The sequence below is a fragment of the Mugil cephalus genome, chromosome 5 (assembly GCF_022458985.1).
Source record: "Mugil cephalus isolate CIBA_MC_2020 chromosome 5, CIBA_Mcephalus_1.1, whole genome shotgun sequence".
NCBI classification, from domain to species: domain Eukaryota; kingdom Metazoa; phylum Chordata; class Actinopteri; order Mugiliformes; family Mugilidae; genus Mugil; species Mugil cephalus.
The window spans coordinates 5,834,868-5,848,992 of NC_061774.1; the positions used below are offsets into that span (position 1 = coordinate 5,834,868).

Below are 14,125 nucleotides of genomic sequence, written 5' to 3' on the forward strand. Positions count from 1 at the left end.
CACCAATGGGCACAAAGAAACAGCATTCAAACATCCAAATACAAGAAACATACAATAAGCAACATTCAAACAGTAACAGACAGACAATCTGCAGCATTTAATAAAACCGCATGGATAAAATAAAACTTGGAAATGCAGAAGGGAGAAGTAGGGAATTCCAGTGAAGTTCCTGTAGGATGGGAGTGATACGGTGGGAAGAAGGGCTTTTGGTGATGATTTGTGCAGCAGAGTTTTGGACCAGTTGGAGCTTATGGAGGGACAAGTGAGGGAGACCGACGAAGAGAGAGTTATAGTAATCCAGACGGGAGGTGATGAGGCTGTGGACAGGAACGGAGGCAGTGTTGGGGTGAGGGAGGAATAGAGTCCGTTGATATTTCGGAGGTCAAAGTGGGCAGTTTGAGTGGTGTTACTGATGTGGGATTTGAATGAAAGAGTGCTGTGAAGGATGACACCCAAACTCTTAACCTGAGGGGAGGGGCAGACTGAGGAGCTATCGATGAGAACAGGGAAGCGGTCAACTTGCACTGGAAAGTGTAGCTGGGATACCAATTAGAAGAATTTCAGTTTTATCACTGTTTAATTTCAGGAATTAAGAGGACAACACATTCAGAACCAGAAAAGACTTTATTGCTGAGTATATTTGTACATACAAGGAATTTGCCTTGGTGTTTGTTACATAAAAAATATGAAAAAATATAGAATAAGATATAATAAAATAAAATAAATCATAAACATATACACACTAAAATACACAAAAACACTTTCACAACACAATTCAAAATATGAATTTAATACCATTATATGTGGTGACAACAAAGAGTGTATTGTGTTTATAAGACGTGTAAAAAGACTACCTTTGATATCCAGTGGATTGATTTCACCTTGTTTAGACTTCCTGATCTATGGACGTTTTTCTGCGCCATCAGAGTTTGAGTATGAATTTCTAAATAAATTCAGTTTACGAACAAATTGGGGTTGAATATTTGAACGTTGTATTTTTAAGATTGAATGTTTCAGGTTGTATTTTTTGAGATGTTGAATGTTTGAAGTTGAATTCGTTTGTAGACTGAATTTATTTAGAAATTCATACTCAAACTCAGAAAAACTTCCATACATATTTTCCAAGTTGTGACCAGTACACAGTATTTTTAGTACTTTACATCGTGTTTCTGATTCCTGAGAATCAGCACAGTGGTGGGAGCATCATGTTTAGGGGAAGCTTCTCAGCAGCAAAGCCTTGATGGCCAAGAGCAAAGTATTTATTTATTTATTTATTCATTTTCTATAGGTAGATCTCAGGATAGAATGGAGTGACGTCCTCCCGGCACTGACTGATGATGTCACATTCTATTAGTCCTGCACTGATGACCTTACAGTCTATTGGTAAGTCACTTATGATGTCACAGTCCTGTGGTACCTGAGCATTCCGGAGGGGTATAAATAGCTCACGGAATTATTTTGCATTCAGTTCGTATTCATTACACTGAGAAGTTCGTGATTACTAGCACTTTGACCTGAAAAGACATTTTCAAGCCACAATCCACGTTTGAGTGATGGCAACGAAGACCACCACTGCCATGGACCAAACAAACAGTCCACACGAAGAGGAGCCTCCTCTGGATAGAGTGGACACGATTCACCAAGTCGTGAATTATTATTTTGGGATTCTTGAACCCAAACAGTGGGCCTTTTTGCTCACAGGAAATCCTGACGACAGGACCAGGTACTTCACTTATTTCTATAATTCTTGTAAATATTGTGTATAGTGAGTTTCTCTGTTTTATAGTATGTATGGTGTTGAGTGTTCCCTGTTTGGGATGAATAAAGTATCTATCTATCTATGTAGGTTCATGCTGGGACAACTGCTAATGGACATGATGGACTTAATGCTCATCACCCGACCAACGCTGGCAAAGGAGGAGATGAGAAGAGTTCAGCCTTGGGAGCGCCTGTCGTGCAGTTTGGGGGAGGCACTACCCCAAACTCTTCCTCACGTTCTGGTTGTTCCAGATAAAGTATTTCGTGAGATCCTGGACTCTTTGAGGAGCATCCTATTCGAAGTGGCGGCAGTAGGGTGTGTCAAGTGCATGCTCTACGCCAGCAGTCCACCGAAGCTATATGGACCATACCGCACCACAGTCCTAACAATGGTTATGGAAATGGTCAATCGCACCATTAAAATGCTGTGCTCAGAGAAGGAGAGGCTGACGAGCAAACACCAGCGTCTCCGTATGAAACTGGTCACTACTACACCGAGACCCCCTGAAAAAGACCGAGAAGATGTGGGGTCAAGAAGAGCTGGAGTCAACAACAAGTAAGACAAAATGCTTCAATTTGTATATTAATGATACATGTAAAATTACTACAGCCAAATTGACTTAAATTTACAGACATCGTGGAATATCAAACAGCACAAATAATGTTCAATGTTTACCTATGATGTTTATCTATAAGTATCAGGCATCATGTCTAGACAAATTTAGGCTAGCAGAAGGTGTCGGAGTTTATAAGTTATACTTCTTCGCACTCCTTTTTGAATATGTATTATATGTCTTATGCCTAAATGTTTTGTCTTATTTTATATTATATAACTTTTGTCTTCATATTCGAAAAAATAAACTTCAAACTTCTTCTTCTTCTTCAAAGTGACGACCCAGAGAGTTTGGTAGAGAGACCTAATCCAGACCTGAGCCAGACGCCCGACGTGACACACGTCACAGCTGTGGACGTCGTTGTGCCTCCGGACACAGCTTCCGTGTCCGCCTCTGCATTAGAGGACAAATCTGGACATGAGGACATGAGAGCAAACGAGAAAACATTTGTGAGCAGTGTGACAGAGAAACTCGTTTCGCGGGCCCTTAAAAGGTCCAACATGACCCCAGCTGCAGATTCCCTGCATGCCATCCACCAGCGGCTGTTCACCAGAATCTGGGATGAGGTCGAAAGCAAAGGTACAGTGGCCCTGAAGGTCAAAACACAACAACATTACAGAAAACACGACATTTCACGAAACACAACAACATAATACCAATGCTGCATGGTATTACATGTAAGTTGTCCTCATACTGAAAGTGTGACCTGTGCATACACAACATCACTCACCGAGATGCAAGAGGAAAGCAAACATATATATTTTTACTGAAGAAAATGGGAAAAAATAGTAACGCACAGTAACTTAGATAAATCACTTTAGTCTGATTACTGTGTTTTGTATAATGTCGTTGTGTTTTCTGAAATTTCATTGTGTTTTCTGGAATGTCATTTTCTGAAATGTCATCGTGTTTTCTGAAATGTCATCGTGTTTTGATCTTCAGGGCCACCGTACGAAGGTCTTCACATCAACCTGGACAGGTTGAAGAACATGGACAAAGCCATTTACAAAGACATCTGTAAAACAATTCACTGCTCTAAGACGACTCTGTGGAACCGTATGGTCTCAGGAGATCCACAGATTGAAGACGCCATCGTGTCTTCATTTAAAAACCAGCTGAAGAGACAGTCCCAGGAACCTGGTGCCATCAAAAAGTTCTTTGCGGCAATAGGCAAAATTTTCAAAAACCCTACACCCAGCTCCACAGTACTGGTGTTTTAAAACTGAACATCTACATCATCATCGGTAAATAGTTTTTGTAATAGTAAAGTTACATATTTTATTTGTGCAAAAATGGATCTGGTGTTTCTATTGTTTTAACTTGTTCTATTTTCTGTATTTTATACTGCAACGCCCTAATTTCCCCACAGGGATAATTAAATCTTATCTTATCTTCCCAGACGAATCCATCACAGAGCTCAAGCAGGAGGTTACCCACTTCCCCTCCCCTCCCCTTCCCCTTCCCCTCCACTGTTGCTGCTAGTCAGAGAGCAGTGGAGGGGTTGGCTACTTCCATCTGGGGACACCTCCTCCTCCACTTGTTGCTGCTAGTCAGAGAGCAGTGGAGGAGGGGGTCACCTAAATGTGGGGACACTTCCTGTTTCTGCCTGTTTGTGGGTTGAACTCTGCTGGAATCCGCTGGACGGAGACCAGCGGAGCAGGAGGACGCCTACAAACAGGTCAGGACTGAGCTCGTATCGTCATCTGGATGGACACCAGTACCACCTGACATCTAGAGGGCCAGGGATCGATTGCCTGCATCATCTGTGCTGCTGCTGCTGCTGCTGCTGCTGCTGAGGACTTCTCTTCACCTGCTACCTGTTAGCAAAATAAAAAGCTAAAAAAAAATCTGTTGCATTTCTCTTTATGTCAACAAGTTACATAAAACCTGTTAGTGAAAAAAGTGGTCAGATTAGAGTAACGTTACCGGCATCACTGAAGAGGACATACATACAATGTCATTCTTGATATGATTTCAACCCATCATGACATTAACGTGTCCCGCAGCAAGGAGCCGATACATGGACTACAGCAAGTACAGAAACGACTGATGATAGGTTACCCGGTGTTGAGACTGGCTCTTTTTGAGGTTGTATTTCAGAGGTTGAATTTTTTAAGGTTGTATTTTTGAGGTTGAATTCTTTGAGATGTTGAAGTTTTTTTTTATTATTATTATTTGTTTGCAAACTAAATTTATTTAGAAATTCATACTCAAACTGTGATGGCATAGAAACACTTCCATACTGATCTGACGCTGTTGTGTTTAAATCCAATCGCCTCGTTTCGCGCCCTTCCTGACACACAGGGCGGAAGTTGGTCAGGTCATGTGACTCGGAGTCGCCCGCAACTTTCGCGCCACCACAGAGTCCTTCCTCCCCCCGCTGAAAGTAGCGACGTGATTGGCTGCCGGAGACGTCAGACTCGCGCCACTTCTTGCACCGCGACAGGGAGAAGCACAGGAGGCTGCAAGTGAATGAATACTTGGTCTCCGGTTGACTAAAGTCTCTAAATCGTGAATTTTAAACCGCATTTTGGTTCGTCGGTACTTTAAGACTCCGAACTTTAGTGATCTCACCCCGAGCTCGACGTCTGCAGCCATGGCTCGTAAGGATTACGCGGCAGAGAAAGGTAATGGGTTCACATTAACGGCATGGCAGCAACAGGTCTGAGCAGATGACTAAACTTTCAACCAAGCATGCTCTTTAAAATGTCGAAAATTAAGCCAGTGAACGCATATCGTGGCGCGCATTGAGCATAAAGTCGTATAACCGATCTTAAACCAGTTTATTCAGTCCCTTATCTGATAACCACCTTACTTTAACTCGTAACTAACATAACTTTTTAAAATTAATAATCGCATAATCGCGTGCGCGTAAATGGATTTACAATCGTGAACGCATGATGGGGTTGTGTTTATCCTGAAGTTGCGTTAACTTTTGTGAACATTTGTTAACCTGTCGTTAAATGCATTGTCTGTGAGCTTGTGACTACACGGTGACCCGGATGGATCCTTAAACAAAGAGCAGGCGCCACTGAGCAACCACATGTCCAACAATCACTGGGACACACAACGAGACTTCGTGTTAAGAAACACCTTTAATATTAGAATTTGTGACATTGTATGCCGTTTTTAATCCCTGGTGCATAACCTCACAAGTAACGAAGCATTACTTTACCACGAAACAGTTGTAAAAGAAGGTTTAGTATCCTCTGGTGCAGGTTGTTGAAGTTACAACTTAAGGTAACGTTACAGATTAGATGACGATAACGTTATAACCATATAGCTTCCATGTCATATGCTGAGTTTAGAGGCTCATACTCGGATTTTTGCAAACATAGTTAATATGATTTTTACATTAAATGGCCAAGCCGTATTAAAAGTGTTCAGTGCACATTTCAGGCGTTTGAAGCATCCTCAAACCCAGATAATCCACTGAACATTCACAAACCTTAACTAACTAAACCACCATTAGCAGGAAAGCCGGGTTAGCCTGAAAGGTAATTGACAGTTTACAAATAGACACTCAGTTAAACATGTTCTCACGGTTTAGATAAAATAAAAGAATTGACTATGGCGTTGACTTGCTAAAGGGTACTTCAGAAGGATATTCTTGGTTTGGGCTTACAATACTTGTGACCAAAAAGTTTATATTCGTGTTGGATAATTGCCTGACCAAGCAATGCAACTTAAATCTATAATGGTGTTATTAAATTAAACGGATTTCGTTAATAACAAAAATTCCAACATAACGGCAGTATTTCAACGTCATGTAGTTAATATATGTAACAGTGTTAATTGCATGGGCCAATGCGTGTTTTTAAACTGATTTATTGTAATATTTTGCATGTAAGCGAACTTTGAAAGGACCTGAGTCATCTTCCAATCTGTGAGTTCAATTAGCCGTATTAAAGAGGCAGTTACAAGTTTTACTTGGGCCGTGTCATGAGCCATCACAGCCCTGCTGGTGTTAAACATTAAATCCGCGTCTTCTTGCCGCTTACTGATTATATTTAAAGCAGAAGGGAGCTATCGCACTAGCAGCACGTATTCAACACAACTCGGCTAACCTAAGCTAACGTTAGAAGATGGCTGGCAGTGGCTTGAAAACAACAACCGGGACTATTTTTAAGTGCGCAGGGATTGCGGAGGGATACGAAGGTGACGGGGCACCCAAAGCCATGTGCTGCTTTGTTTACAATAACATCCTCGAACAGAGAAATAATAAAGCAGAGCCGCAGGATTTCTGCTACGGCTTCAAAGTAAGTGGAGTATTTTAAATATCACACGAAGACTCGCTGGCTTCCCTGTAAAGAGAAATTAAATTGTGTTAATAGCTCTTTCGAGAAGTGGGGATATTTTCCACAACAAAAAAAATGGACACTGAACTGAGCGCGCCTGTTGTTGTTGTATTTACATTCTTACCCTGCAGCAATCTGCTGCGTAGCTTCAATTATTTCACTCTAAAACTGTGATAGTAGGTAACCTCGAGCGGATTTGGCTTCGTGTATTGCACCAGTAGCAGTTTGTGCTTTACTGTAGTCAATAGTGACTCATCGAGATTACAGGATGCCGTGTTACTCAACAAAGGGGGTCGTCGCAGGACAACAAATTAGCAGCCAGTGTTGAGGCCCACTACTTGTGGTCCCAACATTTCCAACTGCTTTGAAACTTACATGCTAATTTTAATACACAAAATTTTTTTACAAGACACACTAGTAAACAATAATTTCTTTGTGCGTGCGTACATGGCTAACAATCAATCTCCACCTAGTGTCTGCTTGATGTGACTTGTTTTTGTTTTTCTGCTGTAAAATAGTGCTCAAGGTCTTTTTTTTAAAATATATACATATTGTTTTTCAGAAAAATGCAAAAGGTTTCTGCAGGAGTTCTACACTGAGGATGATAATGGGAAGAAGGTGTTCAAATATGGAGCTCAACTTGTAAGTATAGTGAACACTGAATGGGAGAAGGGTTTCTCTCCGGCCCTGGCTAAAAGGCCTGTTTGGTGGACTGATATTATTGTGATAAGCTGAATAGATGTGGAGCCAATACACATTAATGCTAGTGCCGTCAATAAAGTTTTGTCTCCTACAAATGCATTGTGTTTTTGGTTACACGTTTGCCTTTTTCAGCAGAAATTCTTGTTGGCTAAAATCAAAAGATTGTTTATTTAGAACAGGCCTGCACTGAGCCCCTCTTTGTAATGTTCACTTTATTTTGTAACGTATTGGTTCAAGTGTGCGTTTATTCTGGGGGGATGTAGTTTGTGGTGCTGTGAAACTGAAGTGTTTCTGTTATTCAGCCTAGACCACTGACTAAAAATGTGTTTGTTAAAAAAAATAGAAACATGTTGGTACAACACGATAACAATAGCACTTAAGTGAAAACGCAACTTTGTGTCTATTAAAGAAACGCAGAGTACCACAACCTTCATGAAGATAAGATTTAGTGCTCGATACATTAGATGGTGTTCAATTTCAGTACTGTACTTAACGATCTGGCAAACAGGGATACAGACTGTTCAAGCTGATAAAAAAAAGTGTAGCAGTTTCATTATTGGCATCTGCAGGCGACGAGGCCTTGTCTAACCACTGGTCTGTGTGTACAGGTGGCGCTGGCCCACAGGGAGCAGGTTTCTATCGCTGTGGAGCTCGACGATTTGGCTGAAGAAGACCCCGAGCTGGTTGAGAGCATCTGCGAGAATGCCAAGCGCTACACAGGCCTCTTCGCCGATGCCATCCACGAGCTGCTGCCAGAATACAAAGAACGAGATGTATGTAGATATTAGCAGCACGTTGCATGTAGATCTTTGTCCATTACCTGTCAGTATGTTAAAGGTTTTTTGTTAATGGATGTTTAAGGTCGTGGCCAAAGATGCTCTGGATGTGTACATTGAGCACAGGCTGATGATGGAACAAAGGAACCGTGACCCTGCAGATACCCGAGACCCCCGTAACCAGTACCCACCTGAACTCATGAGGAGATTGTAAGTTAGTTTAGGGGTTGTGTTTTTATTCGACTGTATTGTGTTTTTTTTCTTTATCTTCCCCTCATAATTTCCACCCTCCATCCACAGTGAGCTGTACTTCAAACCTCCAAGCACGTCTAAACCCAAAGTGGTGCGTGATATCCGAGCTGACAGCATCGGCCATCTGGTGACCGTTCGAGGCATCGTGACCCGCGCCACTGAGGTCAAACCAATGATGGCTGTAGCTACGTACACATGTGACCAGTGTGGTGCCGAGACCTATCAACCAGTAAGAGCAGACGAAATCATTCAAACATTCCGATGCTTGTGACGAGATTTATTCTTACCCTCCTAATGTCTTGTTCTTCAGATCCAGTCTCCGTCTTTCATGCCGCTCATCATGTGTCCCAGCCAAGAGTGCGTCACCAACAAATCCGGAGGCCGACTCTACCTGCAGACCAGAGGCTCCAAGTTTGTCAAGTTTCAGGAGCTGCGTATTCAGGAACATGTAAGAAGGCGTGCGCGGTGAAATGCTCTTGTTGTTGCATGAACCGAGCTTCTATTTGCTCATTGGCTTTTTTCTGATATTCCACAGAGCGACCAGGTCCCAGTTGGTAATATCCCGAGGAGCATGACGGTGTATGCACGGGGTGAGAACACGCGTCTTGCCCAGCCAGGAGACCATGTAGCCATCACAGGAGTCTTCCTTCCTCTGCTGCGCACAGGCTTCAGTCAGGCGGTTCAGGTAACCTCCTGGTTTTGTCCTAGAGCGCAGTCTCCACTAAGGAGAAATCAAAATATGTCATGGGAACATATTTCAGTGTTGCTCTGTAGGATGTGTTTAACTTCATCCTGATTTGGTTTTGGTGTTTCCAGGGCCTTCTGTCAGAAACCTACCTGGAGGGTCACAACATCACACTCATGAACAAGACGGAGGACGATGAGCTCGGTAACGAGGAGCTGACCGATGAGGAGCTGCGCAGCATCACAGGTCAGTGTCTGTGTGATGTACTAAGTCCAACAAAGATTAGACGAAGATGCAAATGCTTTTACTTTTGTCATTGTTTCAGTGTCTGAGGTGTTGTTGTTCCGTTACAGATGAAGGATTTTATGAGAAGCTCGCTGGGTCAATAGCACCTGAGATCTACGGACATGAAGATGTGAAGAAGGCTCTGCTCCTGTTGCTGGTTGGAGGAGTGCAACAGGCTCCCAAAGGCATGAAAATCAGAGGTGAGCACAAACAGCTGAGAAATTACAAAAATACTGTGTAAGCTGTGTTTCTCTAAAGGAAATAGGTTCTGTCAAAAGCAGTATTGTGTCTTTTAAACAATCATGCGAGAAATGGTTATATCTAGTTCTTTAGAAATCAGGGTTGGATTTCTATCTAAACGTATGCTTTTCTTAAATGCCAAAATGCAAAAGGGGTTCACTTGGTTAGTTTGTTTCATCACTAATTTTGTGCTTATTTCTAACCACAAACTGTGTGTGTGTTTTTCTCTTGAAATGAAGTAATAATTGCAACACTGCCTGTTTTTTTTGTTTTTTTGTTTTGTTTTTCTTTCTTTCTTCCTCAAGGAAACATAAATGTCTGCCTGATGGGAGACCCTGGAGTTGCCAAGTCCCAGCTGCTCTCCTACATTGACCGCCTGGCTCCTCGAAGTGAGTCCTGTTTGTCGTCCTGCTTTTAATATTTTATCTAGTGAAGCATTTTTTTTCCCCCCATTAGGCCTCACGCTGTAAAATATTAACTTTTTTTATGTCATGATGGACTTAACTTTATATTCCAAGTTTTAAATACGTAATGAAAGAAACGCTTTCAGAGTGTCTAAGTAAAAACTACACACAGTTGTACAGTATCTAAAGTGAATGACTTTATTGTAGTAAAACTTTTACTGTCTTTGGTCTCCAGGCCAGTATACAACAGGTCGTGGTTCGTCCGGCGTCGGCCTGACTGCAGCAGTGATGCGTGACCCTCTAACTGGTGAAATGACCCTAGAAGGTGGAGCCTTGGTGCTGGCTGACCAGGGCATCTGCTGCATCGACGAGTTTGATAAAATGGCTGACGCGGACCGAACCGCCATCCACGAGGTGATGGAGCAGCAGACCATCTCCATCGCTAAGGTAACGAATCGCCGGTGGGATGACCGTGTCGACTCTGAGACATTTAAATGTAATTCCCATAATGTTCCTCTCTCCCCTCCAGGCTGGCATCATGACCTCCCTCAACGCCCGTTGTTCTATTCTGGCAGCAGCTAACCCCGCCTACGGCCGCTACAACCCCCGCAAGAGTATCGAGCAGAACATTCAGCTGCCGGCTGCTCTGCTCTCCCGTTTTGACCTGCTCTGGCTCATCCAGGACAAACCAGATGCTGATGCTGACCTGCGTCTGGCCCAGCACATCACCTACGTCCACCAGCACTGCCGCCAGCCGCCCACTCACTTCACCCCCATTGACATGAAACTCATGAGGTCATTTCTTTTTTTTTTCTTTTTTTTTATTTGCATCTCAAAAGACAAAAGCTAAAAGAACAGTATAAATTCAAACTGTGTACTTCATACTAAAGTCTAAAAATGTGATCTCCTCCAGGCGTTACATAGCTCTCTGTAAGAAGCGCCAGCCTGTGGTGCCGGAGTCGCTGGCTGATTACATCACTGCCGCTTACGTGGAAATGAGAAAGGAGGCTCGAGTGAGCAAAGACACCACCTTTACCTCTGCCCGTACCCTCCTCTCCATCCTCCGTCTCTCCACTGCCCTGGTGAGTATTGCACATCCAGTCAAACCGACCGTAATGAATTTAAACTGAGGCCTAAACATTTGTCTGATGCGAAGAAGTATTTAAATGATAATTTGTTGAATGTTGGTTGCACTTATTGTCAAGTTACTAATGCAGTTAACTGGCCAGTGTGTGATAAAGTGCTTACAGTGCAGGTAGTGATGATAACCAGGCCTACTGCAGTGTGAGCACTTCTTTCCCACGCTGGACAAAAGCTCTCCAGTCTGCCAAACCAGCACAAATGTAAACACGTACTACTTTTATCTTTAAATAATTGCCTGTAAGGAGCTAATGGCTTGAACTCAAGTCTTTTATGGTTCTGCATTCTCTGCCTCTGGTTGTCAAAAGTGCTGTTTGTGCAGGTAGCAGTCTTCCTACTGCAAAACCAGCACTTCAGGTGAACAGGTAGGCATTGTGCTGCACAAAGATGTCCACAAGGGGGCGAAACACTTCTTCAGCCTCTGCTTCCTATGTGAAGTTATAGTGTTGGGTTCAGTAGCTCCACGCAATGAACGTTTTTATACTTGGTTAATCACGGAGGAGCAGCTCTTTATGTCTTCTGGTCCTGGCCAGCTTTGCAGGGTGGGCAGTCAGCCTGTGTGCGTTAGGAGCAGCTGTGCAAACCCATGCAAAACTGACCATGGCCAGTCCAGTCACTCGTGTGTCATTTCAGATTTGTTTTTTGTTTAGCCTTCGTATGTGGTGGTGTGATTTCAACCCGTTGACAGACTAGCTGGTGTTGAGAGGCGGAGACTTGGGCAATTGCCGGCCATCCCAGAGGGCATTGCACTTGTCTCGGTCTGACAGTGCCGGCACAGCGCAGCCTACGTCTAGATGGAGCTAGTACCATGTCTGTAATCACTAACTTTGCTCAAATGTCAGCTCTGCACGACCTCACTTCAAATGCTATTCTTCAGGCTCGGCTTCGCATGATGGACAGTGTGGAGAAGGAAGACGTCAACGAGGCCATGAGGCTCATGGAAATGTCGAAGGATTCACTACAGACCGACAAGTCCAGCACCACAAGGTTAGTGTTTGAACCCTCCGACCTGTCTAGATGCCGGCTCAGACTTCACAGAACATGAGTGACCGGATCTCGTCTGACACAGGATCCCCCTTTATGAGTTCCTCGTATGTCTGTAATAGTAACTGCTTGTCCTGGAGGAAGCTGTAAAACTTCTCTGGATTTTTATAGAGCTCTGTTCACACAGCAGCATGTTAACGGAAAAACCAGTCACACGTTCGCACCTTTTTAATGTGTACTCGTCACACATCAGTTCTAAACTTCCTGGAGAGTTTTGTTCTACGATAGAAAAAGGGAGAAAAGCCATTTTTTTTGACAAATACTTTAAATATTGTGTGTTCTTTGAGAATATCCATCCCACTCATGTATTTCTCATTAAGCTCAGTACAGACACAAGAAGAGTCAGACGGTTCATTTCATTGGCCGCACACATTTCTGTATTTTTCTAGAAGTCTCAAATTATTCGTATCGCTTTCTCTGCAGGACCCAGCGTCCGGCCGACGTCATCTTCTCTCTGGTGCGTGAGCTGGCCACGGAGGGCGTGGCCGGCCGCGGCAGAGCCGGCGGCGTGGTTCGCATGTCTGAAGCAGAGCAGCGCTGCGTCTCTCGCGGATTCACGCCCGCCCAGTTCCAGGAGGCTTTGGAGGAGTACGAGGAGCTGAACGTGTGGCAGGTCAACCAGGCCCGCAGCCGCATCACCTTCGTCTGAACAAACCCCGGGACACGTCTTCACGCACGCCTTCTTTCAGCCACCTGAGTGGAAAACTCTTCATTATCGCTTTTCTACAGTCCAGTAGTGGAGCTCCTTATTTTTTTTCTTGTTTTGTTCTCCCGCATTTTGTAACAAGTTAAGCAGAACATGGACTTATTTTTATGCTAGACTGTTTCATAAGACTCCCTACTGGATGAGATCCACAGCTTTTTATGTAAATATGTATGTCAAAATGTATTATCTGCAGGTGAAATAGAGCATTCCTGTACATTTTATTCTTATTGGGCAAAGTGATGCTGAGCCTTGTATTGTGACAGATCGTTAAAATAAACTGATGGTTCAATGTTAGACTTTCATTTTCACTCCTGTTTGTATGAAATGAGGAAAAAGATGTACGCAGCAGTCACCTCCGAACACCTGGTCTGGTAGAAGAAAAGTCTTGTTGCTCGTTTCGCGTTGACATATAGGCTCATAACTAACAATTATTTTTTATGCACTCTGTAAAAAGATTGAAGCGGCCAGAGCGACTTCTGCTCTGCATTGCAAAAGAAAACGTCAAGACTTTGCCAAGTAAAAGATATTTGAAAGTATCCAATGACATTAAAACCAACTTCCTCATGTGTAGATCTGCCTTGTTCTTCAAACAGTCAGTCTTTGAGTAAGGACACGTGGGCATTGTTATATTTTTCAAATATTTCTTCAACGAGTGCTTGTTATTTTCTTATTTAAAGAAGCCAGATATTTTTGATCATAAATGTGAAGCACAATAACCAGTGTCATTCAAAATTAATTTGTGATAGTGTTTAATCTGCACGTGCAGGATGTATATACCTAGATTTAACTTGATGCACTGCACAATTAACATTTTAGCCCACAACCCTCCCCCGGCTTCAATTCAAGCCCCCCACTGACCCAGTGCCACTTGAACACAGTGTGTTTTACATCTGCCGCTGATTTCTTCCGTTCTACTGTTGTTTTGAGTGTAATTCTCCCAAAAGAGAGAAAATGACAAAGTTAACATTTCTTGTTGCTATCGTGATAATATTGTTATTGTGAAGCGAAAATTGCGGCAGCCCTAGTATGAACATACTCCTTTCATTCATTTCACCGCTGGTCAAGCAAGAATTTATCGCATTTAAGAAGACAAAAGTAAATCTTTGTCTCATTCTTGCAAGAAAACGTGCTTTCACCAAGATGGATCACTCCTCCGCTCCCAAGTGAAAATCATTATATTTATGGCCAGCTTTGACACTGTTGTTTTGCTTGGGCTATATA

The 14,125-nt window shown here is 43.0% G+C and overlaps 2 protein-coding genes across 3 annotated transcripts; both read left to right on the forward strand.

The window, feature by feature from the left end:
* Window positions 1-1,448: 1,448 nt before the first annotated feature.
* LOC125008327 lies at window positions 1,449-4,325 on the forward strand. Its single transcript, XM_047585525.1, has 5 exons — window positions 1,449-1,723; window positions 1,847-2,314; window positions 2,647-2,951; window positions 3,315-3,616; window positions 3,772-4,325. The coding sequence occupies exons 1-4, from the start codon at window positions 1,554-1,556 to the stop codon at window positions 3,590-3,592; spliced, it is 1,221 nt and encodes a 406-aa protein (XP_047441481.1). The 5' UTR covers window positions 1,449-1,553; the 3' UTR covers window positions 3,593-3,616; window positions 3,772-4,325.
* Window positions 4,326-4,770: 445 nt separating this feature from the next.
* On the forward strand, window positions 4,771-13,198 carry mcm7 (minichromosome maintenance complex component 7). Of its 2 annotated transcripts, none has more exons than XM_047585593.1 (15): window positions 4,771-4,999; window positions 7,233-7,312; window positions 7,981-8,145; window positions 8,234-8,358; window positions 8,449-8,629; window positions 8,711-8,848; window positions 8,936-9,085; window positions 9,217-9,331; window positions 9,439-9,570; window positions 9,916-9,999; window positions 10,250-10,461; window positions 10,544-10,809; window positions 10,928-11,096; window positions 12,032-12,141; window positions 12,622-13,198. In XM_047585593.1, the coding sequence occupies exons 1-15, from the start codon at window positions 4,969-4,971 to the stop codon at window positions 12,845-12,847; spliced, it is 2,184 nt and encodes a 727-aa protein (XP_047441549.1). In that variant the 5' UTR covers window positions 4,771-4,968; the 3' UTR covers window positions 12,848-13,198. The 2 variants fall into 2 exon arrangements, with proteins under 2 accessions (XP_047441549.1, XP_047441550.1); XM_047585594.1 differs by lacking the exon at window positions 4,771-4,999 and adding an exon at window positions 6,527-6,631.
* The last annotated feature ends 927 nt before the right edge of the window (window positions 13,199-14,125 follow it).